At 41.6% G+C, this 27226-nt stretch overlaps 1 protein-coding gene across 39 annotated transcripts in view; it reads left to right on the top strand.

Annotated features, from left to right (window-relative positions):
* Window positions 1-27226, top strand: part of OBSCN (obscurin, cytoskeletal calmodulin and titin-interacting RhoGEF) — a 230155-nt gene that overhangs the window by 97313 nt on the left and 105616 nt on the right. For 36 of the 39 annotated variants that reach the window (XM_070792362.1, XM_070792374.1, XM_070792359.1 and 33 more), the window contains 3 exons: window positions 4198-4473; window positions 10541-10816; window positions 26869-27144. In XM_070792362.1, the coding sequence (XP_070648463.1) occupies window positions 4198-4473; window positions 10541-10816; window positions 26869-27144 (828 nt within the window). The remainder of the gene's footprint in view (window positions 1-4197; window positions 4474-10540; window positions 10817-26868; window positions 27145-27226) is intronic. The other 3 variants (XM_070792358.1, XM_070792357.1, XM_070792368.1) reach the window with 3 other exon arrangements.

The following is a 27226-nucleotide window of genomic DNA, read 5'->3' as shown; positions in this document are numbered from 1 at the left end:
CAAAGATAAATTATTAGAATGTGTAGATTCTTGAGTAGGATTAGTGTGTAAAAAAAATTATACAGAAAGCATTTCTTTGCCTATGTCTTGGCAAAGAATACTTGGAAAATTAAATTTTATGTTAGAGTTCAGTTCAGTTCAGTCACTCAGTCATGTCCAACTCTTTGTGACCCATGGCAGCACGCCAGGCCTCCCTGTCCATCATCAATTCCCGGAGTTCACTCAAACTCATGTCCATCGAGTCGGTGATGCCATCCAACCATCTCATCCTCTGTCGTCCCCTTCTCCTTTTGCCCCCAGTCCCTCCCAACATCAGAGTCTTTTCCAATGAGTCAACTCTTTGCATGAGGTGGCCAAAGTACTGGAGTTTCAGCTTTAGCATCATTCCTTTCAAAGAACACCCAGGACTGATCTCCTTTAGAATGGACTGGTTGGATCTCCTTGCAGTCCAAGGGACTCTCGAGAGTCTTCTCCAACACCACAGTTCAAAAGCATCAATTCTTCGGTGCTCAGCTTTCTTCACAGTCCAACTCTCACATCCATACATGACTATTGGAAAAACCATAGCCTTGATAAGACGGACCTTTGTTGGCAAAGTAATGTCTCTGCTTTTGAATATGCTATCTACGTTGGTCATAACTTTCCTTCCAAGGAGTAAGTGTCTTTTAATTTCATGGCTGCAGTCACCATCTACAGTGATTTTGGAGCTCCGCCCAAAAAAGTCTGACATTGTTTCCACTGTTTCCCCATCTATTTGCCATGAAGTGATGGGACCAGATGCCATAATCTTTGTTTTCTGAATGTTGAGCTTTAAGCCAAGTTTTTCACTCTGGTCTTTCACTTTCATCAAGAGGCTTTTTAGTTCCTCTTCACTTTCTGCCATAGGGTGGTGTCATCTGCATATCTGAGGTTATTGGTATTTCTCCCGGCAGTCTTGATTCTAGCTTGTTCTTCTTCCAGCCCAGCGTTTCTCATGATGTACTCTGCATAGAAGTTAAATAAGCAGGGTGACAATATACAGGCTTGACGTACTCCTTTTCCTATTTGGAACCCGTCTGTTGTTCCAGGTCCAATTCTAACTATTGCTTCCTGACCTGCATACAGATTTCTCAAGAGGCAGGTCAGGTGGTCTGGTATTCCCATCTTTTTAAGAATGTTCCACAGTTTGCTGTGATCCACACAGTCAAAAGGCTTTGGCATAGTCAATAAAGCAGTAGATGTTTTTCTGGAACTCTCTTGGTTTTTTGATGATCTAGTGGATGTTGAGAGTTTGATCTCTGGTTCCTCTCCCTTTTCTAAATCCAGCTTGAACATCTGGAAGTTCACGGTTCACATACTGCTGAAGCCTGGCTTGGAGAATTTTGAGCATCACTTTACTAGCATGTGAGATGAGTGCAGTTGTGCGGTAGTTTGAGCATTCTTTGGCATTGCCTTTCTTTGGGATTGGAATGAAAACTGACCTTTTCCAGTCCTGTGGCCACTGCTGAGTTTTCCAAATTTGCTGGCATATTGAGTGCAGCACTTTCACAGCGTCATCTTTCAGGATTTGAAATAGCTCAACTGGAATTCCATCACCTCCACTAGCTTTGTTCGTAGTGATGCTTCCTAAGGCCCACTTGACTTCACATTTCAGGATGTCTGGTTCTAGGTGAATGATCACACCATCGTGATTATCTTGGTCATGAAGATCTTTTTTGTACAGTTCTTCTGCGTATTCTTGCCACCTCTTCTTAAACTCTTCTGCTTCTGTTAGGTCCATAGCATTTCTGTCCTTTATTGAGCCCATCTTTGCATGAAATGTTCCCTTGGTATCTCTAATTTTCTTGAAGAGATCTCTAGTCTTTCCCATTCTGTTGTTTTCCTCTCTTTCTTTGCATTGATCACTGAAGAAGGCTTTCTTATCTCTTCTTGCTATTCTTTGGAACTCTGCATTCAGATGTTTATATCTTTCCTTTTCTCCTTTGCTTTTCGCTTCTCTTCTTTACACAGCTATTTGTAAGTCCTCCCCAGACAGCCATTTTGCATTTTTGCATTTCTTTTCCATGGGGATGGTCTTGATCCCTGTCTCCTGTACAGTGCCACGAACCTCCATCCATAGTTCATCAGGCACTCTATCTATCAGATCTAGTTCCTTAAATCTATTTCTCACTTCCACTGTATAATCATAAGGGATTTGATTTAGGTCATACCTGAATGGTATAGTGGTTTTCCCTACTTTCTTCAATTTAAGTCTGAATTTTGCAATAAGGAGTTTATGATCTGAGCCACAGTCAGCTCCTGGTCTTGTTTTTACTGACTGTATAGAGCTTCTCCATCTTTGGCTGCAAAGAGTATAATCATTCTGATTTTGATGTTGACCATCTGGTGATGTCCATGTGTAGAGTCTTCTCCTGTGTTGCTGGAAGAGGGTGTTTGCTATGACCAGTGCGTTCTCTTGGCAAAACTCTATTAGCCTTTGCCCTGCTTCATTCCTTACTCCAAGTCCAAATTTGCTTGTTACTCCAGGTGTTTCTTGACTTCCTATTTTTGCATTCCAGTCCCCTTTAATGAAAAGGACGTCTTTTTGGGGTGTTAGTTATAAAAGGTCTTGTAGGTCTTCATAGAGCCATTCAACTTCAGCTGCTTCAGCGTTACTGGTTGGGGCATAGACTTGGATTACTGTGATATTGAATGGTTTGCCTTGGAAACGAACAGAGATCATTTTGTCGTTTAGAGTTAGACTAGCACAATTATAGTATGTTTCTAATTCCAGGTCTGATAAAAATTGCTAGGTGGCTGTGTGTGGGAAAATTATTTAAGATTCTTGAGAGACAGTAAGAATTTGGAATAGAGAGAAAGGAATCAGAGAGAAAAAAATCAAAGATTAGCAATCAGAATTGAAACCAAATTTCTGTTTGGGTGGTCTGATGGAAGAATAACAGGCAGATTCCAAAGGCCAGGTGCCATCAATACACTGTTTTCTTGAAGGAAAGCATGGTGGGAGCATTCACTGGGACCTGATGTCACAAAGCTACAATTTTGAAGATAAGAGGATCCCAGTGCAGGGATAGTTATCACATCAGAGGGACAGAAGTGAGCTCAGAAATAGTTCCTTGCATAAATGGATTTTTGCACCACCCATTTACCCACCCTCACCTTCCACTTGATACTGTGGCGTCTATTGGAGAAGTTGAGGAAAGTGCTGTCTTCATAAATGGTACTTGGACTGTTTGACCATTCTGAAAACTTAAATTGTACCAGCAGTTCACACCACACACAAAAGTCAACTCAGGATGGGTTAGAACCTCAGTGTAAATGGTAAAACCCAAAATTCCCTTGGATGATAATATGATTTCTTTAAAGACTTAAGTAAGGAAACATTTCTTAAGTACAAACACAAATGCTCCAAACTCATGGGGCTTTGAAATGGACATTTGACACTATTGGAAGGAAAAAGTTTGATTTAACAGAGGACTAAATCAGAGAGTGGAAATGCAAGTCACATAGTTGGGAACATCCTTAAAACCTACCTATGTATCATTCTCTGGTATTTCAATGGATAAAGAGTGGCCAGAGGTGAATCTTGAGAACAGAGAGCCTACTATTAGTAGGTGGAGAAAAGATTGGAATGGTTTCACTAGAAAGAAGAGAACAGTAATGGGGAACCCAGTTCTAAGGGGGAAGGTACTTCCTCATTCCTCAGATGATGACAAAGAAAGCCACAAGGAGGTGGAAATACTCCTCCCAGATTGCTACCAGTTGACAATAGTGAGAGTAGGCAAGGGCACCGAGCCTCAGCCATCTCCATGGACTTCAGGTGAAAAGTTCCCTGCATAAGCCCGGGAAGCCTGGAGAAGACTGGGGCATCATGTAGGAAGGTTGGGGGACACTTGCCTTGTTATCCTGCAGATGTCACAAACAGGGAGATGTCTTCTCCAACGACCTCCAAAGGTCTTCTCCAAAGGTCCAATGACCCTTCCCGTGTGGGACCAGCTCAAACAGGTGGACCTGTGGGAAAATGCATAGACTGTGTCACTTGTTCCTGAGAATGTCTGAAGGACCTCTGTAGGGCACAGGACTGGTGCAGAGCCTGGAAAAGTCTCCAGCTTCACTACCTGCATCTGGACCCTCCCAGCTCCCCATCCGGGTCTTCTTTGCCCGTAGCTGCCCTCCTGACTGAGATGGTGTCTCTGACCATGTGTATCCCTCTGTCCCCAGAGCCCTCGGTGGTGTTTGCCAAGGAGCAGCCGGCACGCAGTGAAGTGCAGGCCGTGGCGGGGGCAAGTGCCACGCTGAGCTGTGAGGTGGCCCAGGCCCAGACGGAGGTGACGTGGTACAAGGACGGCAAGAAGCTGAGTTCCAGCTCGAAAGTGCGTGTGGAGGCCACAGGCCGCGGACGGCGGCTGGTGGTGCAGCAGGCGGGCAAGGCGGATGCCGGGGAGTACAGCTGTGAGGCCGGGGGCCAGAAGGTCTCCTTCCACCTGGACGTCACAGGTCAGTCCTGGAGGAGGACGCTGAGCTAGCCTGTTTGTATGTGATGAGGGGACTGGCTTTCAGACATGAGTGCCTTGAACCTTCATCTCTTCAGCCTCCCTGCCTTCTGCATCCCATATGGAGGCCCATTTTGAGCTGGAAGAGGATGGATGGGGAGAGTGCATGTGGAAAGAAGAGGGGTTGTTTCTGTCCCCTGTTGCCAGGCAGTGGGGCCCAGTCACACTGTCTTAGCACCTGCCCAGAGCCTTCCTCTTTTTCCTGGTGTCAGGACCCTGGCTCTCCCTGATGCCTGGGGGCTGAGGTAGGCCTGGGGATGTGTGATTTTCCTCCCACCATGCGTTCTTCCGGAGAGCCAGCACATGTCCTCATCAGGCACCTTATGCGAGTTCCCAGTGGGTCAGCTGTTTCAGTTTGGTGTATCCCTGACAATCTTCTTTCGCATTCTCTCAGGAGTAAAGTTTGAATGCTCAAACTTGAGGTTTCTGGGAGGTCTTCCGTCCATTTTCCTAGATACAGGAGGTCAGTGGGAGAATGTTGCTTGCTACTGAGATGGGCAGAGGGAGCTCTGCAGCACAGAGGGCTGGTAGAACGCCTGTAGAAGTTCCCTTTCCCTGGCACCATCCCGGCCTTGTGCTCATTGCCTGTCTCAGTCTCATGGTGTCTTTTGTCCTGTGTATCAGTCCTCTGGCTTAGTCCTCAGTGGTGTTCGAGGAGCATCTGGCATATAGAGTGCTGTGGGTCAAAGTGGTGCTTTTTCCTGCTGAAATGTGGGGTAGTGCATAACTAGGTTGAGTGGGTGGTATAAGGATGGGAAGAAGCTGAGTCGAGTTTGAAAGTGTGTATGGAGTTAAGGCCTTTGGGATGTAGCTGTCTGTACATCACTTTGGCAAGATTGACATCAGGTAATACTCTGTTTTTTCCTAGGACCTGAATGTATTTTTTCATCTATCTAAGTGAGTTTTCTGGGGATACAAATTATCATAGTTTGCAATGAGGATCGGACAGCTGTATAGCCAAGAGATTCTGTGCTCTTTTTTTTTTTTTTTAATTGATTTCCTGAATTCTCTTATCCTGTATTCTTCCATCTTTAGTGTCAGTGTTGAGCCAAGAAAGCATGGGTGAGTGAGTGTATTCTGGAGGGAGAAAGGCAGTTCTTTTATACCGTCCATGTAATAATGCTCAGTCACATTTTCCCAACAAGTGTTCAGACTCCATTGGTGATCCTGGGTGTCTATTACTCGGGCTCTACCTGATCTACAGGGCTGAGATAGACAAGATATCTTTCCCCTGGGGTTTTCCTGGCAGATTCTTACCCAGAACACTTGAGAGTTCCTGTTAGCAAGAGATAGCTGAATTCACTGAACCAGAATAAGAGAAAATTTTGGCCACACAGTAATGCATGGAATTATTTTATGGCAGAATTTTGGCTTATAAATCTTTAGATATTCTGGGTTAGCAATTTTCACATGGATAAGTAAACTCCCTGAACACAGATGTAGCAAAATCTAGTCCATGTTTTGTTGTAATGTGTGCACAAAATTTATGAAAATAGAGAAGATTGCAAATTGATCAGTTCCTAGAAAACTATGTCAAAACTCACAAAATGGAAAACAAGCAAGTTGTAAAGACCCCAGAATTTTAAATAAATGGAACCATAATAAACAATCTTCTCACAGCAGAATGTCTAATCCTACTTGCTCTGTTGTTAAATTGTACTGAGTATTCTGGTAAGAAATTATCCCATGTTCACAGAGATTCTTCTGTAGTATTGAAAAATGGAATGCATTCTCTAATTTATCTTACATAGAGAACATATCATTGATACCAAAATCTGACAAGGTAACTATGAAGAAGTAACACAGTTTAATCTGTTGATGATATTAAGGCTAATATCTTCCACAAAATAATAGTAAACTGAATTCAGCAGTTTATTAAGAGGAAAATACAGTACAGCAACAGCTATATTCCAGGAGTGCGAGGTTGGTTTAAAACAAGAATCAGTAGAAAATTTGATGGAAAGCTTAATGCCAATAAAATAAAAGAAAAATGATATGATTTCCCCAATAAATGGAGAATAAAAATACTCAGTAAAATATAGCTACATATATCCAAGAGAAATACTTGATAAAATTGAGCATTAATTCCTGCCATAAAATTCTTACCAAAGTATAAGGATTCTTCTTTTATTTAATAATTGGCAGTATAGAGAAAAACTGGCTATCCTCATCCATAAAGTGAAACCTTGAAGGCACTGCCTTTGCAGTAGGAAACAAGATAAGAAAGCCAGTTGTCACCACTTTGATGCTGCATTCATAACACACTAAGGAGGGAAATAAAAGATTAAAAGTTAGAAAAATAAAAATGAAACATGCAGATGATATGATTAGCAATTTAGAAAATCTAGAAACGTTGATTACTATACTTAGTAAGAGAATTGGTAAACATCACTGCATACAAAAACAATTTACAGAAAACAATTCTATATCTATATATCAGAGACAAACAACTGGAAAATGAAATTTAAAAGAATGGCAATAAAAGGTCTTGAGGACTTTGTGAAAGTATTAATATTAAGCATTGCATAGAGGCAGGAAACAGATATAAATAAATGTATACCAATCTATGGAACTCAGAGACATTCACTTCCCATTAAATGCCAAATCACAGTTCTTTGGGGTATTAGAATATTGACAACTTGATTGCAACGGCCAAAGAGAACCAAGTGAGTTTTAACAAAATGAGGATATTTGCTCCAACCTAATCATGACTTAAAAAAAAAAAGTTACAGCAATTTAGACAAGTGGGTCTCAATGCAGATAAATAGCCCAAAGGAATGGAATGGTGAACTCACACTGAAGTGTAGAGAAGGCAGGATCTTATCATCATTGATGGTAAGGCCAATAACCATATGGAAAAATAAAATAACATTGGAATCTACCTCCTACCACACAAAGAACTAACTCCAGGCAGGTTAGAGACCTCTGTGTGAAAGGTAAAACAAGTTTTTATCTGATAATAAAGATTATTTAATGACCGCTGGATAATGAAAGATTTTTAAACAGATCATATATGCAGAAACCACCAAGGACAAACTGATATATTTGCCTTAATTAAATAACTTAATCTCACCAGAAACATTATTAAAAAATGAAAAAAATAGAGCACAAAAGTGGGAGGACAGATAAACACAACAACACGTTTTCACTCTCCTCTTTCACTTTCATCAAGAGGCTCTTTAGTTCCTCTTCACTTTCTGCCATAAGGGTGGTGTCATCTGCATATCTGAGGTTATTGATATTTCTCCCAGCAATCTTGATTCCAGCTTGTACTTCATCTAGCCCAGAGTTTCTCATGATGTACTCTGCGGGGTGACAATATACAGCCTTGACGTACTCCTTTTCTTGTTTGGAATCAATCTGAGATTCCATGTCCAATTCTAACTGTTGCTTCCTGACCTGCATACAGATTTCTCAAGAGGCAGGTCAAGTGGTCTAGAATTCCCATGTCTTTCAGAATTTTCCACAGTTTATTGTGATCCACACAGTCAAAGGTTTTGGCATAGTCAATAAAGCAGAAATAGATGTTTTACTGGAACTCTCTTGCTTTTGCGATGATCCAGCGGATGTTGGCAATTTAATCTCTGGTTCCTCTGCCTTTTCTAACACCAGCTTGAACATCTGGAAGTTCACGGTTCACATACTGCTGAAGCCTGGCTTGGAGAATTTTGAGCATTACTTTACTAGCGTGTGCGATGAGTGCAATTGTGCGGTAGTTTGAGCATTCTTTGGCATTGCCTTTCTTTGGGATTGGAATGAAAAGTGACCTCTTCCAGTCCTGTGGCCACTGCTGAGTTTTCCAAATTTGCTGGCATATTGAGTGCAGCACTTTCACAGCATCATCTTTCAGGATTTGAAATAGCTCAACTGGAATTCCATCACCTCCACTAGCTTTGTTCGTAGTGATGCTTTCTAAGGCCCACTTGACTTCACATTGCAGGATGTCTGGCTCTAGGTGAGTGATCACACCACCGTGATTATTTTGGTCGTGAAGATCTTTTTTGTACAGTTCTTCTGTATATTCTTGCCACCTCTTCTTAAGCTCTTCTGCTTCTGTTATGTCCATACCATTTCTGTCCTTTATTGAGCCCATCTGCGTGAAATATTTCTTTGGTATCTCTAATTTTCTTGAAGAGCTCTCTTGTCTTTCCCATTCTATTGTTTTCCTCTATTTCTTTGCACTGATCACTGAGGTAGGTTTTCTTAACTCTCCTTGCTATTCTTTGGAACTCTGCATTCAGTTGCTTATATCTTTCCTTTTCTCCTTAGCTTTTCACTTCTCTTTTCACAGCTATTTGTAAGGCCTCCTCAGACAGCCATTTTGCTTTTTTGCGTTTATTTTCCATGGGGATAGTCTTGATCCCTGTCTCCTGTACAATGTCATGAACCTCCATCTGTAGTTCATCAGGCACTCTGTCTATCAGATCTAGTTCTTTAAATCTATTTCTCACTTCTACTGTATAATTTTACGGGATTTGATTTAGGTCATACCTGAATGGTCTAGTGGTTTTCCCTACTTTCTTTAAGTCTGAATTTTGCAATAATGAGTTCATGATCTGAGCCACAGTCAGCTCCCGGTCTTATTTTTGCTGACTGTATAGAGCTAATTCATCTTTGGCTGCAAACAATATAATCAGTCTGATTTCGGTGTTGACCATCTGGTGATGTCCATGTGTAGTCTTCTCTTAAAGAGGAGAGCCAAAAAGTTGGCTTAAAGCTCAACATTCAGAAAACTAAGATCATGGCATCTGGTCCCATCACTTCATGGCAAATAGATGGGGAAACAGTGGAAATAGTGGCTGACTTTATTTTGAGGGGCTCCAAAATCACTGCAGATGCTGACTGTAGCCATGAAATTAAAAGACGCTTACTCCTTGGAAGAAAAGTTATGACCAACCTAGACAGCATATTAAAAAGCAGAGACATTACTTTGCCAACAAAGGTCTGTCTAGTCAGAGCTATGGTTTTTCCAGTACTCATGCATGGATGTGAGAATTGGACTATAAAGAAAGCTGAGCACCAAAGAATTGATGCTTTTGAACTGTGGTGTTGGAGAAGACTCTTGAGAGTCCCTTGGACCACAAGGAGATCCAACCAGTCCATCCTAAAGGAAATCAGTCCTAAGTGTTCATTGGAAGGACTGATATTGAAACTGAAACTCCAGTACTTTGGCCACCTGATGTGAAGAGCTGATTCATTTGAAAAGACCCTGATGCTGGGAATAAGATTGAAGGCAGGAATAGGGGATGACAGAGGATGAGATGGTTGGATGGCATCACTGACTCAATGGACATGAGTTTGGGTAAACTCCAGGAGTTGATGATGGACAGGGAGGCCTGGCGTGCTGCAGTCCATGGGGTCACAAAGAGTTGGACATGACTGAGCAACTGAACTGAACTGCACTGAACCATCAACACAATATAACATTTAATTATATAAAGAGCTCCTAAATGAATCTGGAAAAAACAGACTGCAAATTTTGAAAATTGTACAAAACTTGAACCACAGAAGGTTAAACTACAGAATAACTGTAAAACTCATATTCTTCAGTTTGTGAATCATTAGGACCATGCAACAGATAGCCACAGTGGTGTAGCTTCACTCCCATCAGGTTGCTAACAGCTGACAGCACTGAGAGTGTGGTTAGGGTGGAGCCTCAGGAGCTCTCATTCACTGCAGATGAGAACGTGCCCTGTACAGCTGTATGGGAAGGACTCTGGCCTCCCATAGGAAGGTTGAGGACTCTGCAGTTCTTCTTCTAGAAGATTTGCGTGAGAGAATTCTTTCGCAGCTTCTCAATGGAACAGCCTCCACAGATCAGGGGTGGAATATAGAAATAAATTGTGTTGCTTGTTGCTGAGAAGGTGGTGGAGTTTCTCTAGGTCACAGAACTGGTGCAAAGCCTGGAGAAGTTTCCTGTCTTCTTGCCCCCTGTTTAATCATTCTTTCCTTAGTGTTGCATCTTGACATAGATGGGGTCTCTGACCTTGTGTATCCGCCTCTGTCCCCAGAGCCCTCGGTGGTGTTCGCCAAGGAGCAGCCGGCATGCAGTGAAGTGCAGGCCGTGGCGGGGGCGAGTGCCACGCTGAACTGCGAGGTGGCCCAGGCCCAGATGGAGGTGACGTGGTACAAGGACGGCAAGAAGCTGAGTTCCAGCTCGAAAGTGCGTGTGGAAGCCAAGGGCTGCACCAGGCGGCTGGTGGTGCAACAGGCAGGCAAGGCAGACGCTGGGGAGTACAGCTGCGAGGCCGGGGGTCAGAAGGTCTCCTTCCGCCTGGACGTCACAGGTCAGTCCTTTGTGGTACTTAGTCTTGTTCGGAGATGGTGGTTGAATTGCATTAGGCCCTGATGCTGTCTCATTAGACGTCATCTCTTCAGACCTCCCATCCTCCTCCCTCCTATTTTCATGCCCGTGACTGGGCCAAGGAAGACAAAGTAGAAAGGGTGTGTATGACAAGAAGAGGGCTGTTCTTGAACACCTTGTGGTGTTTCCATAGAGTCGTGTTTAATCACACATCCTGAGCGTGATTAAACCTGCCCAAAACCCCTGTCATGTTTCTTGGTGTCCAGGACTGTGGCTCTGTTGGATGCTTGAATTCTGAAATAGACTAGTCATCTCACACCTGAGTTATGTGACTGCTTTTTTGGATATCTGGGTATGCCCTCTCTTAGAACCATACTGGGGTTCTCACTAGTCAGAGACACTTGCATCTCTTTGTATAAGGTTGACTAAACTTTGGGTTATTCATATTTTCTTTAAGACCCTCATGTACATTTATGTATAGGAATGCCTAGGAGATATTGTGGATTTGGTTCCAGGTCACTGTAATAAAGTGAACATGCAACCCACTCCAGTATTCTTGCCAGGAGAACCCCATGGACAGAGGAGCCTGGTGGGCTGCTGTCCATGGGGGTTGCACAGAGTCGGACACCACTGAAGCGACTTAGCATGCATGCATGATTGCAATAAAGTGACCTAACAGATTTTTTGTTTTTCCAGTGCATATAAAAGTTATATTTACGCTATACTGTAGTCTGTTAAGTGTGCAATAGAATAATGTTTAAAAATGTACATACTTGAGGCAAAAAATGCTTTATTGCTAAAAATTGTTAACCATCATATGAGCCTTCAGTGAGTAGTAGTAACATCAGAGACCATTGATCAAAGATTACCATAGCATATATCTGTTCAGTTCAGTTTCTCAGTCATGTCCGACTCTGCAGCCCCATGGACTGCAGCACACCAGGCTTCCCTGTCCATCACCAACTCCTGGAGCTTACTCAGACTCATATCCGTAGAATCGGTAATGCATCCAACCATCTCATCCTCTGTTGTCCCCTTCTCCTCCTGCCTTCAGTCTTTCCCAGCATCAGAGTCTTTTCAAATGAGTCAGTTCTTTGCATCAGGTGGCCAAAGTATTGGAGTTTCAGCTTCAGCATCAGTCCTTCCAATGAATATTCAGGACTGGTTTCCTTTAAGATGGTAATGAAAAAGGTTGAAATATTGCAAAGATTACCAAAATATGCCACACAGACATGAAGTGAATAGATGCTGTTGGGAAAATGGCAGTGAAAGCTTTGTTTGATGCAGGGTTGTCAAAAACCTTCGATTTGTACAAAATGCAAGAATATCTGCCAACCTCAACAAAGTGCAATAAAACAAGGTGTGGCTGTAGAAGTTGTCTGTGCTCCCATTTGTAACAAAATCTAGATATGTTTTCCTGCAGTGTTTGTGGGAAATAAAAAAGACCAGAGAACTGGTAGGTATGTATCTGAGACATGCACATGTGAGGTCTGGAATTCATATCTTGTTGTTAGACCATTCTGTGTCAGAATTCTTCTTGGAGTTTGATTTATAAATTTAGAAATGGAAAGAAATAAGTAGCCTAAGCTATATCAGTACACTTTGTTAAAGATGAGTCCTTATAGTAGCAGCCATTTACTGATAAGTTGGCATTTATTCTACAGCACATCCTGAGGAGTGTGTGTCTGTACCACTCTGGCAGGTTCATGGAGAAGTCTGATAACAATTTATTTCCTTTTGTTAAGTGGATGTCAACATTAGAGAGATGTGGGTGATGGTATTATATTACGTACATGTAACAGTTTGGTTGTATGCTGGTATATTAATGATTTGTGGGTGAGTACAGATAACTAAAATATTTATGTATCTTCCTAAAATGGTTTTTAAGAGACTAAGTTATTTTATGGTAATAATTCTGAAATTTTCAACAACTTGATCAAATGTTAGAAAACCATATGAAAAAGTCACACAAGAAGAAATAGATAATTGAAATAGTCCTATGGAAATTTTAAAATTGGGTTATAACTGCTTTACAGTGTTGTCTTGGTTTCTGCCATTCCAGTTCAGTTCAGTTGCCAGTCATGTCCGACTCTTTGCAACTCCATGGACTGCTGCACACCAGGCTTCCCTGTCCATCACCAACTTCTGGAGCTCGCTCAAACTCATGTTCATTCAGTCAGTGATGCCATCCAACCATCTCATCCTCTGTCATCCCCTTTTCTTCCTGGCTTCAATCTTTCCCAGCATGAGGGCCTTTTCCAATGAGTCAGCTCTTCACATCAGGTGGCCAAAGTATTGGAGCTTCAACTTCAGCATCAGTCCTTCCAATGAATATTCAGGACTAATCTCCTTTAGGATGGACTGGCTGGATCTCCTTGCAGTCCAAGGGACTCTCAAGAGTCTTCTCCAACACCACAGTTCAAAAGCATCAATTCTTGGGTGCTCAGCTTTCTTTATAGTCCAACTCTCATATCCATATATGACTACTGGAAAACCATAGCTTTGACTAGATGGACCTTTGTTGGCAAAGTAATGTCTCTGCTTTTTAGTATGCTGTCTGGGTTGGTCATAGCTTTTCTTCCAGGGTCATGGAAGCTTTTCTTCCTTAGCATTTCTGCCATAAAACAGTGCAAATCAGCCATAAGCGTGTGTATATATATCCCCTTCCTCTTGAGACTGCCTCCCACTGCCCCCTCCCATTGCTCCCCTTAGATCATCACAGAGCACCAAGCTGGCTCCCTGTACTGGACAGCAGCTTCCTGCCAGCTCTCTATCTCACACATGCTAGGGCATATACATTGGTGTTACTCTCTCAGTTAGCCCCTCTCCTCCCCCTCACCCCCCCACAAGTCCATTCTCTGTGTCTGCATCTCTGTTCCTGCCATGCAAATAGGTTCATCACTATCATTTGTCTAGAGTCCATAGATGTGTTACTATATAATATTTGTTTTTCTCTTTTTGACTGACTTCATGCTGTATGTCAGGCTCTAGGTTCACCCACGTTACTACAAATGACTCAATTTTATTCCTTTTTATGCCTAAGTAATATTCCATTGTGTATATGTACCACATCTTCTTTATCCAGTCATCCGTCTATGGATATCTAGGTTGCTTCCATGTTTTGGGTATTGTATACAGTACTGCAGTGAACACTGTGGTATATATGTCTTTTTAAGTTATGGTTTTCTCAGGTATATGCCCAGAGAAGGCAATGGCAACCCACTCCAGTACTCTTGCCTGGAACATCCCATGGGTGGAGGAGCCTGGTGGGCTGCAGTCCATGGGGTCGCAAAGAGTTGGACACGACTGAGTGACTTCACTTTCACTTTTCACTTTCATGCATTGGAGAAGGAAATGGCAACCCACTCCAGTGTTCTTGCCTGGAGAATCCCAGGCACGGGGGAGCCTGGTGGGCTGCCGTCTATGGGGTCGCAGAGAGTCAGACACGACTGAAGCGACTTAGCAGCAGCAGCAGGTATATGCCCAGTAGTGGGATTGCTGGGTCATATGGTAGTTTAATATTTAGTTTTTAATGAACCTCCATACTGTTCTTCAAAGTGGTTGTATCAATTTATATTCCCACCAGTAGTGTAAGAGGCTTCCCTTTTCCCCACACCCTTTCCAGCATTTATTGATGTGGAGAATTTTTTTGATGCTGGCCATTCTGACTGGTGTGAGATGATACCTCATTGTAGTTTTAATTTGCATTTTTCTAATAGTGATGTTGAGCATCTTTTCATATGCCTCTTGGCCATCTGTATGTCTTTTTTGAAGAGATGTCTATTTAGGTCTTCTGCCCATGTTTTGCTTAGGTGGTTTGTTTTTTGAGCTCCGTGAGTTGCCTGTATATTTTGGAAATTAATCCTTTGTCTGTTGCTTTGTTTGCAAATATTTTCTCCCATTCTGAGGGTTGTCTTTTTGTCTTATTTATGACTTCCTTTGGTGTACAAAAGCTTTTAAGTTTAATTATATAGCATTTGATTTTTTTTTCTTTTTCTTTTCATTGCTCTAGGAGGTGTGTCAAAAAAGATCTTGCTGTGGCTTATGTCAAAGAGTGTTTCTCCTGTGTTTTCCTCTAAGAATTTTTTTTTTTTTGCAGTTTTATTTTATTTTATTTTTTTAATTAATTTTATTTTATTTTTAAACTTTACATAATTGTATTAGTTTTGCCAAATATCAAAATGAATCCACCACAGGTATACATGTGTTCCCCATTCTGAACCCTCCTCCCTCCTCCCTCCCCATACCATCCCTCTGGGTCGTCCCAGTGCACCAGCCCCAAGCATCCAGTATCGTGCATTGAACCTGGACTTTTATAGTGTCCAGTCTTACATTTAGGTCTTTAATTCATTTTGAGTTTATTTTTGTGCATGGTGTTAGGGATTGTTCTGATTTCATTCTTTTACATGTAGCTTTCCCAGCACCACTTATTGAAGAAGCTATGTTTTCTCCATATTCTCAATATCTCCCAGGTATATTCTTGCCTCCTTTGTCAAAGATGAGGTGCCCATATCTTACCTCTGGGATTTGTATCTTGTCCTGTTGGTCTATATTTCTGTTTTTGTGTCAGTACCATGCTGTCTTGGTGACGGTAGCTTTGTATTATAGTTTGAAGTCAGAGAGCCAGCTCCATTTTCCTGTCTCAAGATTGCTTTGACTCTTTGGGGTCTTTTGTGTTTCCATACAAATTATACAATTTTTTGTTCTAATTCAGTAAAGAATGCCATTAGTAATTTGATAGGAATTGCACTGCAGTTGTAGATTGCTTTGCATAATGTGGTCATTTTCACTGTAAATTGATTCTTCCACTCCAAGAACATGGTCTGTTTCTTCATCTGTTTGTGTCCTCTTGGATCTCTTTCATCAGTGTTTTATAGTTTTGTGAGTACAGATCTTCTGCTCCTTAGGTAGGTTTATTCCTGGATATTTTATTCTTTTTGTCTTGATGGTAACCAGGATTGTTTTCTTAATTTCTCTTTCTGCTCTTTCATTGTTAGTATAAAGGAATGCAAGAGATTTCTGTGTATTAATTTTGTATCCTGCAACTTTACTAAATTCATTGATCAGGTCCAGCAGTTTTTCTAGTGGCATCTTTCAAATTTTCTGTGTGTGATAACCTGTCGTCTGCGTACACTGACACTTTTACTTCTTTTCCAATTTGGATTTCTTTTGTTTCTTCTACTTCTGTGATTGCCATAGTGAGGACTTCCAAACCTATGTTGAATAAGAGTGGTGAGAGTGGGCATCCTTGTCTTGTTCCTAATCTTAAGGGAAGTGCTTTCAGTTTTTCACCATTGAAAATGATGGCTTGCTGTGGGTTTGTTGTATACGGCCTTTATTATGTTGAGGTAGGTTCCCTCTATGCCAATTTTCTGGAGAATTTTTATCATAAATGGTTATTGCATTTTGTCACAAGCTTTTTCTGCCTCTATTGAGATGATCGTATGGTTTTTATTCTTTAATTTGTTAATATGGACATTGATTGATTTGCATATATTGAAGAATCCTTGCATCCCTGGGATAACCGCTTGATCATGATGTATAATTCTTTTAATATATTGTTGGCTTCTGTTCGTTAGTAGTTTGTTAAGGATATTTGTGTCTTTGTTCATCAGTGATATTGGTCTGTAATTTTCTTTTTTTGTGTGATATCTTTTCTGGTTTTGGTATCAGGGTGATAGTGGCCTTATAGAATGAATTTATAAGTGTTTGTGATTCTGAGACTTTTGGGGAAGAGTTTGAGAAGGATAGATGTTATCTCTTCTCTAAAAGTTGGTTCAAATTGCCTGGGAAGCTGTCTGGTCCTCGACTTTTGTTTGTTGGAATATTTTTAATCACATTTTCAATTTCACTACTTGTGATTGGCCTGTTTATATTTTCTAATTCTTCCTGGTTCAGTCTTGAAAGCATGTATCTTTCCAAGAATTTATCTATTTTTTCCAGGTTGTCTTTTTATTAGATTACAGTTGTTTATAGCAGTCTCTATGATCCTCTGTATATCTGTGGTGTCAATGCTAATGTCTTCTTTTTCATTTCTAATTTTACTGAGTCCTCGCTCTTTTTTCTTGAGGAGTCTGGTTGAAGGTTTATCAGTTTTGTTTACCTTCTCAAGGAACCAACTTTTACTTTTATTGACCTTTGCTCTTGTTGTCTTGTTTCCTATTTCATTTATTTCTGGTCTGATCTTTGTGATTTCGTTTCTTCTATTGACTTTGGGTTTTCTTTCTCCTCTTTCTCCCGTAGGTTAGATTGTTAGTTCGAGACTTTTTCTTGTTTCTTGAGGTGAGAGTGCGCTGCTGTGCGCTTCCCTTTCAGAACTGCTTTTACTGTGTCTGATAGGTTTTGTGCTGTCATTTCAGCATCGTTTCTTTCTGTGCATTTTTAAATTTCCTCTTTAATTTCTTCAGTGATCTCTTGGTTATTTAGCAGTGCACTGTTTAGCTTCCATGTATTTGTGTGTGTGTGTGTGTGTGTGTGTGTTTTGCATTTTTACCCCTGTAATTGATTTCTAATCTCATAGCATTGTGGTAGGAAAAAATGCTGATACGATTTCAATTTTCTCAAATTTTCCGAGGCTTGATATATGATCCAAGATGTGGTTTATCCTGGAGAATGTTCCATGTGCGCTTGAGAAAAAAAAATTGTTCTCCTGCTTTCAGGTGGAATGTCGTATAAATATCAATTAACTCTTTTTGGTCTGTTGTGTCCTTGAAAGCTTGTGTTTGCTTAGTTATGTTCTGTTTGGATGATGTTTCCACTGGTATAAGTAGGGAGCTGAAGTCCCCCAATACTAATTGTGTTATGGTTGATTTCCCCTTTTATGGTTGTTAGTGTTTGCCTTATGTATTGAGGTACTCCTATTTCTATGCATAACTATTTGTAATTGTTTTATCTTCTTCCTGGATTGAGTCTTTGATTATTATGTAGTGTCCTTCCTTACCTCTTTAACAGTTTGTGTTTTAAAGTCTATTTTATCTGATATGAGTATTGCTACTCCAGCTTTCTTTTGATTTCCATTTGCATGGAATATCTTTTTCCATCTCTCACTTGCAGTCTGCATGTGTCCTTAGGTCTGAAATGGATCTCTCGTAGGCAGCAGATACACGGGTCTTGTTTTTGTATCCATTCAGTGTGTCTTTTGGTTGAGGCATTTAATCCACTTACATTTATGTATGATTCATATTTCCTATTACCATTTTCTCTACTGTTTTCTTAATTGGTGTTGAATTCTCTTTGCTTTTCTTATCTGTAAAGCTTTTTATTTATCTGCCAAATCTGAATAAGATCTTTGCTCTATAGTCTTGGCTGTGGGCTTTTTTCCTTTCATCACTTTACGTATATCCTGTCACTCCATTCTGGCTGGCAGAGTTTCTGCTGAAAAATCAGCTGATGGCCATATGGGGACTCCCTTGTATGTTATTTTTTGCTTTTCCACTGCTGCTTTTCATAGTTTTTCTTTGTATTTAATTTTTATTAGTTTGATTATTATGTGTCTTGGTATGTTTCTCTTATCCTATATGGGACTCTCTACACTTCCTGGATTCTGGTTGAGTCTTTCCTTTCCTATGTTAAGGAAGTTCTCAACTATAATCTCTTCAAATATTTTCTCAGACTCTTTTTCTTTCTCTTTTGCTGGGACCCCTATAATTCAAATGTTGGTACATTTAATATAATATTGTCCCAGAGAACTCTGAGACTATCTTCAGTTCTCTTCATTTTTTCCTTTATGCTGCTCCTTGGAAGTTATTTCCATCATTTTATCTTCAGTTCACTTATTTGTTTTTCTGCCTCAGTTATTCTGCTATTGATTCCTTCTAGCATATTTTTAATTTTAGTTACTGCATTTTTCATCACCGTTTGTTCATTCTTTTGTTCTTCTAGGTGTTTGTTTAATACATTTTCTTCTATTTCTGCGATTTTGGATCATCTTTACTATCACTACTCTGAATTATTTTTCAGATAGTTACATATTTCCTCCTCATTTATTTGATCTTGTAGGTTTTTACCTTGCTCCTTTGTCTGTAACATATATTTTTGTCATCCTATATTTTTTTTTTTTTTTTTTTATGAGTAGGAATGTGTTCCTATCTACTGTTTGTTTGGCCTGAGGTTTCTGGCAGTGGAGTTTGCAGGCAGTTGGGTCGAGCTGGGTCTTGGTGTTGAGATGTGGACCTCTGGGAGACCTTACTCTGATTAGTATTCCCTGGGGTCTGAGGTTCTCTATTGGTTCAGTGGTTCAGACTCGGTACTCCCACCACTAGAGCTCATTTCTAATCTCGCCCATGAACTGAGATCCCACAAGCCACAGAACACGGCAAAAAAAAAAAAAAAAAAAAAGAGCAGAACAAAAACAAAGAATAAAAATTACAATTTAGAAAACCAGCAGATATATTAGAAAAAATAAGAATATATATGAAACAAACACCAGAAGGTAAAACAGAACTCCAGTAGCAAAGGAGAAAACCAAAAAGCAAACCAAACCAAAACAAAAAGGACCCGAAAAAGCCTTGGCTGTGGAAGGCAGGGCTTAGGCAGGGCAGCCTTAGGCAGGGTGGGGTTTAGGCGTAGGACCCAGGCCAGGAAAGGCCCTAGGTGGGTGTCAGGGTGGCGCCCGGGCTCAGCCTGGCCGGTAGGGGCCCTCTGGAGAGCCTCTGGCCTCACGGTTTAGAGGCCCAGGGCCTCAGCAAGCTCCCTGGAGCTGAGTGACCAGGGATGGAGAATGCTAGATGTGTTTCCCCAGTCCTCCAACCCCTCAGGTCCCTCCTAGTCCCTGCTGATCCCCAGAAGGTAAATGTGTCTCTTAAGGTGTGTAAACCCCTCCCTTTACACAGCCGCCCCGCGGGTATACCTGCCACGTCCAGCCTCCACTTCTCCTCCCCCATCGCTACCCACCCCCACCATCCTACCCAGTTGCTCAGGGGTTCCTCTGGTCTTCCTGGGTGTCCAAGGTCCTCCACCAGCATCTGGTAAATATCCTGTTGGTGAGGAGACATGGACTCTGCATCTTCTCTCCCCATCATCTGGGCCCCACTTCCCCTAAAACTTAAATAAATGGGACCAGTAATAAAAAAAAAAATCATAAAGATCTAAGCCCATTGGTTTGTCGATGAAGTGAAAATGTTAGTCATTCAGCCGTTTCCAACTTTTTGTGACCCCCCTGGACTGTAGCCTGCCTGGCTCCTTTGGCCATGGAATTCTCTTGGCAAAAATACCGGAATGGGTAGCCATTCCCTTCTCCAGGGGATAGTCCTGACCCACGGATTGAGCCCAGGTCTCCTGCATTGCAGGCAGATTCTTTACCATCTAAGTCACCAGGGGAACCCTGTTCTATTGATAAAATTATGCCAAATTTCTGTTAAGTAATTATTCCATGTTCACAGAGATTCTAGAGAATAAAACAAGGAGATATACCCTCTAGTTTGATTCGTGTAACTATGGGATAACATAGATACCAAAATATGACAAGGAATGTAAGGAGAATTAAAATTATGGGCCAATATCTTGTGGAGGAAAAGGCGGCAACAGGATGAGATGGGTGGCTGGCATCACTGACTCAATGAACATGAGTTTGTGCAAACTCCGGAAGATAGTGAAGGACAGGGAAGTCTCGTGTGCTGCAGTCTATGGGTCACAAAAACTTGGACACGACTGAGCAACTGAGCAGTAACAACAAATCCTGTGGATGTTGAGGCCCGTATCTTCAACAAAATACTGGCAAAGTCACTGAACAATATATGAAGGTGAGAACGGATTAGGATGAAACACATGGTCCAGGCGTGCAACATTGATTTAAAATTCTGACCATTAGAAAACCAGTATAATGCATGACATTAACTGATTGGAAGTGAGAAATGATGTGATTTTTCTCAGTAAATGCAGAATAAAAGTTTGATCAATTTTAACACCATAATTTTGTCATCAACTTAGGCCATAAAATTCTATCAATAAACAGATTTTCCCTTACCTTGATAAATGGCACTCTAGAAAACACCAGGCGATGTCACAGTTAAAGTAAAACCTTGAAGGTTTTAATTTGAGTTCACAAACAAGAGAAGGAGGCCAACTGTCACCACTTCTGTCCAACGCTGCACAAAACAGAAGGGAGGCCAATGAAGTGCAGAAATGCAAAAACATGGTGGGATTCAAAGATGACATGGTTATGGATATTGAAATTTCAAGGATAAGTGATTTGACTTAGAGCATTTGGAAATATAAATGCACACAAATATTAACATGCAGAAAACACTACTATATTTATATACTAATTACAAACAGTTATTTTAAAACAGAATTTTAAAACATTAATAATAGCATCAGAGGTATCATGTTTCTAATTCCGAATATAATGCAAGGTGCTTAATGGCTGTGGGGGAGGGGCGCAGTGGGAATAACATTTTTAAGAGATGATAAAGAAGGTCCTAAATAAATGGATAGAAATCCATGAAAGAATCTAGGATGTTCAATAACAGTCTATATCCAAGCAGATGTTCTTTGGGAGGGGAGTACTGAGAATTGACAGTCAAATTCAGTGTGAGCATTTGCTCTATCAATATTAAAAACTATTATAAAACTACAGTAATGTAGAAAGATGGGTCAGTGAAGGGACAGTTATCAGACCAGAGGAACAGAAGAGAGAGTTTAGCGAAAGACCTGTCCACAGACAGACCTTTGTTCCACCCCCACTTTTTTTTTTTAAGTATGGTGGCTGTGCAAGGAGTGGGAAATGATGGTCTTTTTGTAAGAATTTGTTTTTCCATTTGACCATGTAAGGAAAAAAAGTTCATCTGATAACACAAACCACACGGAACCAACTCCAGGTTGGTAAGAGACCTCAGGGTAAGAGATAAAACCATGAAAACTCATAGATGATGACTTAGATTGCCTTGTGGCTTTTGGGTAAGGGGAGATTCCTGACATGGAACAAGAATGACACATTTGACTGCATTAAAGCTAAAAGCTTTACAATAATAATAAATAAAAAAAAAACTAAAAGCTTTCAGTAGATTCATTTGGTTCAGTTCAGTCACTCAGTCATGTCCAGCTCTTTGTGACCCCATGGACTGCAGCACGCCAGGCCTCCCTGTCCTTCACCATCTCCCAGAGCATGCTCAAACTCATGTCCGTTGAGTCAGTGATGCCATCCAACCATCTCGATTCATCAGAAGACACCATAAAAGAGTGGCATGCAAGTCACACAGATATGGGAGAGGAAAGCTTTAACATGCAAATAGAAGTCCTAAAAATGAATATGAAAAAGGCAGACAGTGCTGTTGAAAATCAGGCAAGTTCTTTAACTGTGACACCACAAAAGAGCAAATGATGAAAAAAATGACCATAATGACAAAAAAGATTAATAAAGCTGCTCCACTTTGTGGGTCACCAGAACCATACAGGAGACAGCCACAAGAAGTACCACCTCACTTCCACCAGATTGGCAGCAGTTGACATGCTGAGAATAGGCAAGAGGGTGGAGCATCAGTAATTTTCATGCACTGTGGGTAGGACCGCTCTCCACACAGTTGAGTGGGAGAGACTGGCTTCATCTAGGAAGGGTGAGGCTTTATCTAGGAAGGAGAGTCTGGCTTCATCTAGAAAGGTTGCATAGATCATGACTCCGCCCCCCTCCCGCCCCCCACAGATCCTATATACAGAGAAGTCTTTTGCAATGTTCTTACTTAGAACTGCCCACTTGGAGCTGTGGCCAAATGGATAGATAAATTGTGTCACCACTGCTGATAGGGTATGGGGCCTCTTGGGCACATATCTAGTGCAGAGCTTAGAGAAGTTTCTAGCCCTCCTACTTCCCTATTTAGTCCCTTCCGCCCCACCTCCCCCCCGCCACTGTTGCTTTCCTGCCTTAGATGATCGCGTCTTTGACTTTGTACTTCCCTCCTTGTCCCCAGAATCCATGGCTGTACATCATTTGCCAGGGAACAGCCAGTGTTGAGTGAAGGGCATACTGATTGGGGGGACAGCCATGCTGAGCTGCAAGGTGGCCCAGACCCAGAAGGAGGTGAGATGGTTCAAGGATGAGAAGAAGCTGAGTGCCAGTTCAGAAGTGCAGGAAGAGACCCAGGGCCATGCCCAGCGGCTGGTGGTGCAGCAGGCGGGGAAAGCAGACACTGGGAAGTACAGCTCTGAGGCTGGAGGCCGGAAGGTCTCCTTGTGTGTGGATATCACAGGGGGTTCTAACTGAGAGCATTTGGAGGAGACGATGGGACTGACTAATAGACTCACTGCACCCTAGTGCTCTCTACATTAGACTTCTTCTCTTCAAGTCTTCCGTCCCTCCACGTCCTAGTATTATGCCCATGGCTGAGCCAAGGGAATTTAAATTGGAGGGGCATGTATATGGAAGAGAGTTTGGCCATTCTTGTAAACTTCAAGTACTGTTTGATGTAACACTTATTCACATGTCCCAGCAGCTGTGTAGAATCTTCCCCATATTGAGGACTCTGGAATCCACCTGGTACTTGAGGTTTGAAGTACATGAGATGTCTCTTACCTGGGAATATGTGCATATCCTTCTGCTGAATGTATTAGCTGTTCTCACATCCCTCATCTAACATCACATGAGAGTTCTTACTAGTGAGACCTGTTTGAATTTCACTGAACCAAAATTAAGGGGATTTTTTTTTTCAGCACATAATCATGCTTGGAATTTTCTCAAAACTAAAATTTGGTTCATGATAGTTTAGGTGTTCTGGGAGGCTCTTTTCTCTTTCACTTCGTGTACCAAATTCTAGATCCAGGTTTTGTCTCAGTGCCTGTGAACAGTGAAAAAGGAGCTGACTGTTGGTAGGTATGCACCTGTGATATACGCCTGAGGTTTAGAGTGCTCTTTTCAAACAGCATATTGTTTTCCTTTGTCTTCAGTTAGAACATTTGTGTCAGTATTCTTGGAGTTTGATTTGTAAGCTTAGAAATGGAAACAAATAAATAGCTAATACTATACCACTACACTAAAAGATGAGTTTTTATAGTAGCAGCAGCCATGGTCTCATAAACCAGTATTTACTTTATAGAATTTCCCTCATGGTTAGTGTGTTTGTGCCTCCCTGGCTGGTTCATAGAGAAGTCTGAGATCTAAATTTCTTTTCCTTTCATTAGGAGTTTGTTACAGGTAGATAACTGATTGGGAATGTATTAGTTCTTGAGTGGGTAGTGGATTCAGTGTTCATTATACTATTAAAAGCGTAAGCACTTTAAAAAAAGAGGGTGTTAATATCAAATAACTAAGGCTGTGATCCTACACTGGCCTCTGGTTGCCAATCCCTAACAGTGTCGGACTGTACCTGTACATAATAGTTTGTGGGTACGTATAGATACCAGAAACCTCAAAGGTCCGTCTAGTCAAGGCTATGGTTTTTCCAGTGGTCATGTATGGATGTGAGAGTTGGACTGTGAAGAAAGCTGAGCGCCGAAGAATTGATGCTTTTGAACTGTGGTGTTGGAGAAGACTCTTGAGAGTCCCTTGGACTGCAAGGAGATCCAACCAGTGCATTCTGAAGGAGATCAGCCCTGGGTGTTCTTTGGAAGGAATGATGCTAAAGCTGAAACTCCAGTACTTTGGCCACCTCATGCGAAGAGTTGACTCATTGGAAAAGGCTCTGATGCTGGGAGGGATTGGGGGCAGGAGGAGAAAGGGACGACAGAGGATGAGATGGCTGGATGGCATCACTGACTCAATGGACATGAGTCTGAGTGAACTCCGGGAGTTGGTGATGGACAGGGAGGCCTGGCGTACTGCAATTCATGGGGTCGCAAAGAGTCGGACATGACTGAGCGACTGAACTGAACTGACAGATACCAGAAACCTCACTCTGTACCTTTGTCAAATGTTATTAATATTTTAAGAGAATATGACACATTACTTTATGGTAGTCAATTTGAAAAATTTTGACAATTTGGCCAGTTCCTAGAAAACTATTATCAAAAGTAACACAGGAGAATTAGACAACTCCAACAGTTCTAAACCTTTTAAGTAAGTTGAACCACAGTAAATCATTTTTCTCAGAAAGATCTAAGCCCAGTGACTTTCCTGGTAAATTATATTAAATATTTTAGAAATAAATTAATCCATGTTCATGGGGATTCTTCTAGAGAATAGAAGGAGAAACACTCTGCAGATGGTTTTCTGTAGGTAACATATCATGGACACCAAAATATGACAAGGACTGTACCAAGAATTAAAATTACAGGTCAGTTTATTATAGCTGTCAAAGGAAAACCCTAGACAAAATATTAGCAAACTGAATTTAGCAATATATCCAGAAGATAATACACTGTGATAAGGTTGTACTCCCGTATTGCAGGGCTTATGTAGCTTCAGAAACAAAGCAGATCAATGCAAAGCATGAAACGTAAGAAGGAATAACAGATTACGTGGATATCAACTCAGAAAATCTAAAAGATCAGTTAGACTTAGTATAAGAATTGAGAAAATTGCCATGTAAAAAGTCAATATGTGAAAAACATATATTTCCATATAGTAGCAGCATAGTTGGAAAATGAAATTATAAAAGATTTACAGCATGGTGAAAAGTATGATCTTTCCATTTCCAAGTAAAATAAAGATGTTTAAGACATTAGTGGGGGGAAATGGTTAAACATTTTTGAGAGAGAGAGTAAAAAATGCCTAAAGAAATAGATGGAAATGTATGGAAGACTCAGATATATTCACATCCAGTCAAAATCTAACAAATGTTTTTCTTTGGATAGTTGAAAATTGAGCAGCAGATTCCAAAGGTCAAGGAGAGCCAACATGCTCTTGAAAAAGAATTATCATAAAGATACTGGGGTTACAATACAGGGATAGTTATCAGATCAAAGGAACAGAATAGTGAACTCACAATCAGACCTGTGAATAAATGAACTTCCAACTCTGCCGCCATCCCCACCACTTTTGTTTTTAAACCGGTGAGCTTGTATAGGCAATGGAGAAAGGATGGTCTTTTTAATATGTTTTCAACATTTAATCATAAAAAAAATTGCATAGGTAACTGGAACAGCACTTAAAAAGAAACTCCAGGTGGGTTAGAGACCAGAGTATGAAAGGAAAACCATAAAACCTCAGATGATGACATAGATTATCTAATGGCTTCAGGGTAAAGGAAGTCTTAAACAGAACAACTGAACGATATCCTGTATTCGACTGCATTAAAACTAAATTTGGGGGCTTCCCTGGCGGTCCAGTGGTTAAGAATCTGTGCTTCCACTGCAAGGGGCACAGGTTTGACCCGTTGTTGGGGAACTAAGATCCTACAAGCTGTGTGGTGAAACCAAATAAACAAACAGATTTAAAACAAAAACTTGAGTGAAAAGGCAAGTGATGAAGATGGGCACAGTATTCGCAAGCTGCATCATTTGTCAGATCTCTAGCACTCGAGCACATAAAGAGATCTGGGTAATAAATAAAGGGCAGACAGAAAACGCTATTGAAAATCAGCTGAAACACTTAAGAGTACCACCACAGGAGTGCAAACAGTAATGGCCGAAAGACTGAAAACGCTGCTCCACTTTCTGAGTCCTGAGTGCCATGCAAGAGGGAGCCAAGGGGATACGACTTCCCTCCCACCTGACTGGCCACAGTTGGCACGCTGGGCATAGACCAGAGGGTGGAGGCTCAAGATCGCTTCTGCACTGCAGGTGGGAGGGCACCCCTCCCCGAGCGGGCCTGTGGAGAGCGTTAATGTCAGATAACTGTGGCTGGGGTCCTGCACTGCCATTTGGGTGCCCACCTAGACAGGCTGAGGAACCAATGCCTCAGGACCCTGAAGTTCTCCCAGAGTAGTGTGTACACTGAAGTCTCTGGCAACGTCTTCTCCTGGAACAACAGGCATGGATCAGTGGGAGAATATATAGGTAAACTGCGGTCACTCGGTGAGAAGGAGGTAGGGTTTTCCAGGCCACATAGCTAGCCAGGATCTAGAGAAATTTCCAGTTCTCTTGCTTCACCATTTAGTCCTTCCTCCCCAGTGCTGCATCTTGACTTAGATAGCATCTCTGACCCTGTGTATCCCCCTCTGTCCCCAGAGCCCTCGGTGGTGTTCGCCAAGGAGCAGCCGGCACACAGTGAAGTGCAGGCCGTGGCAGGGTCGAGTGCCACGCTGAGCTGCGAGGTGGCCCAGGCCCAGACGGAGGTGACGTGGTACAAGGACGGGAAGAAGCTGAGTTCGAGCTCGAAAGTGCGTGTGGAAGCCAAGGGCTGCACCCGGAAGCTGGTGGTGCAGCAGGCGGGCAAGGCGGACGCCGGGGAGTACAGCTGCGAGGCCGGGGGCCAGAAGGTCTCCTTCCGCCTGGACGTCGCAGGTCAGTTATTTGAGAGGATCTTTTGGAGACGATGTGACTGACTTACAGCCATGACAGGATCTTTTCATTGCATTTAACCTCT

This window comes from Bos indicus, chromosome 7 (assembly GCF_029378745.1).
Source record: "Bos indicus isolate NIAB-ARS_2022 breed Sahiwal x Tharparkar chromosome 7, NIAB-ARS_B.indTharparkar_mat_pri_1.0, whole genome shotgun sequence".
In the NCBI taxonomy this organism is placed as follows: Eukaryota; Metazoa; Chordata; class Mammalia; order Artiodactyla; family Bovidae; genus Bos; species Bos indicus.
This window is presented reverse-complemented; position numbering and strand designations above follow the sequence as displayed.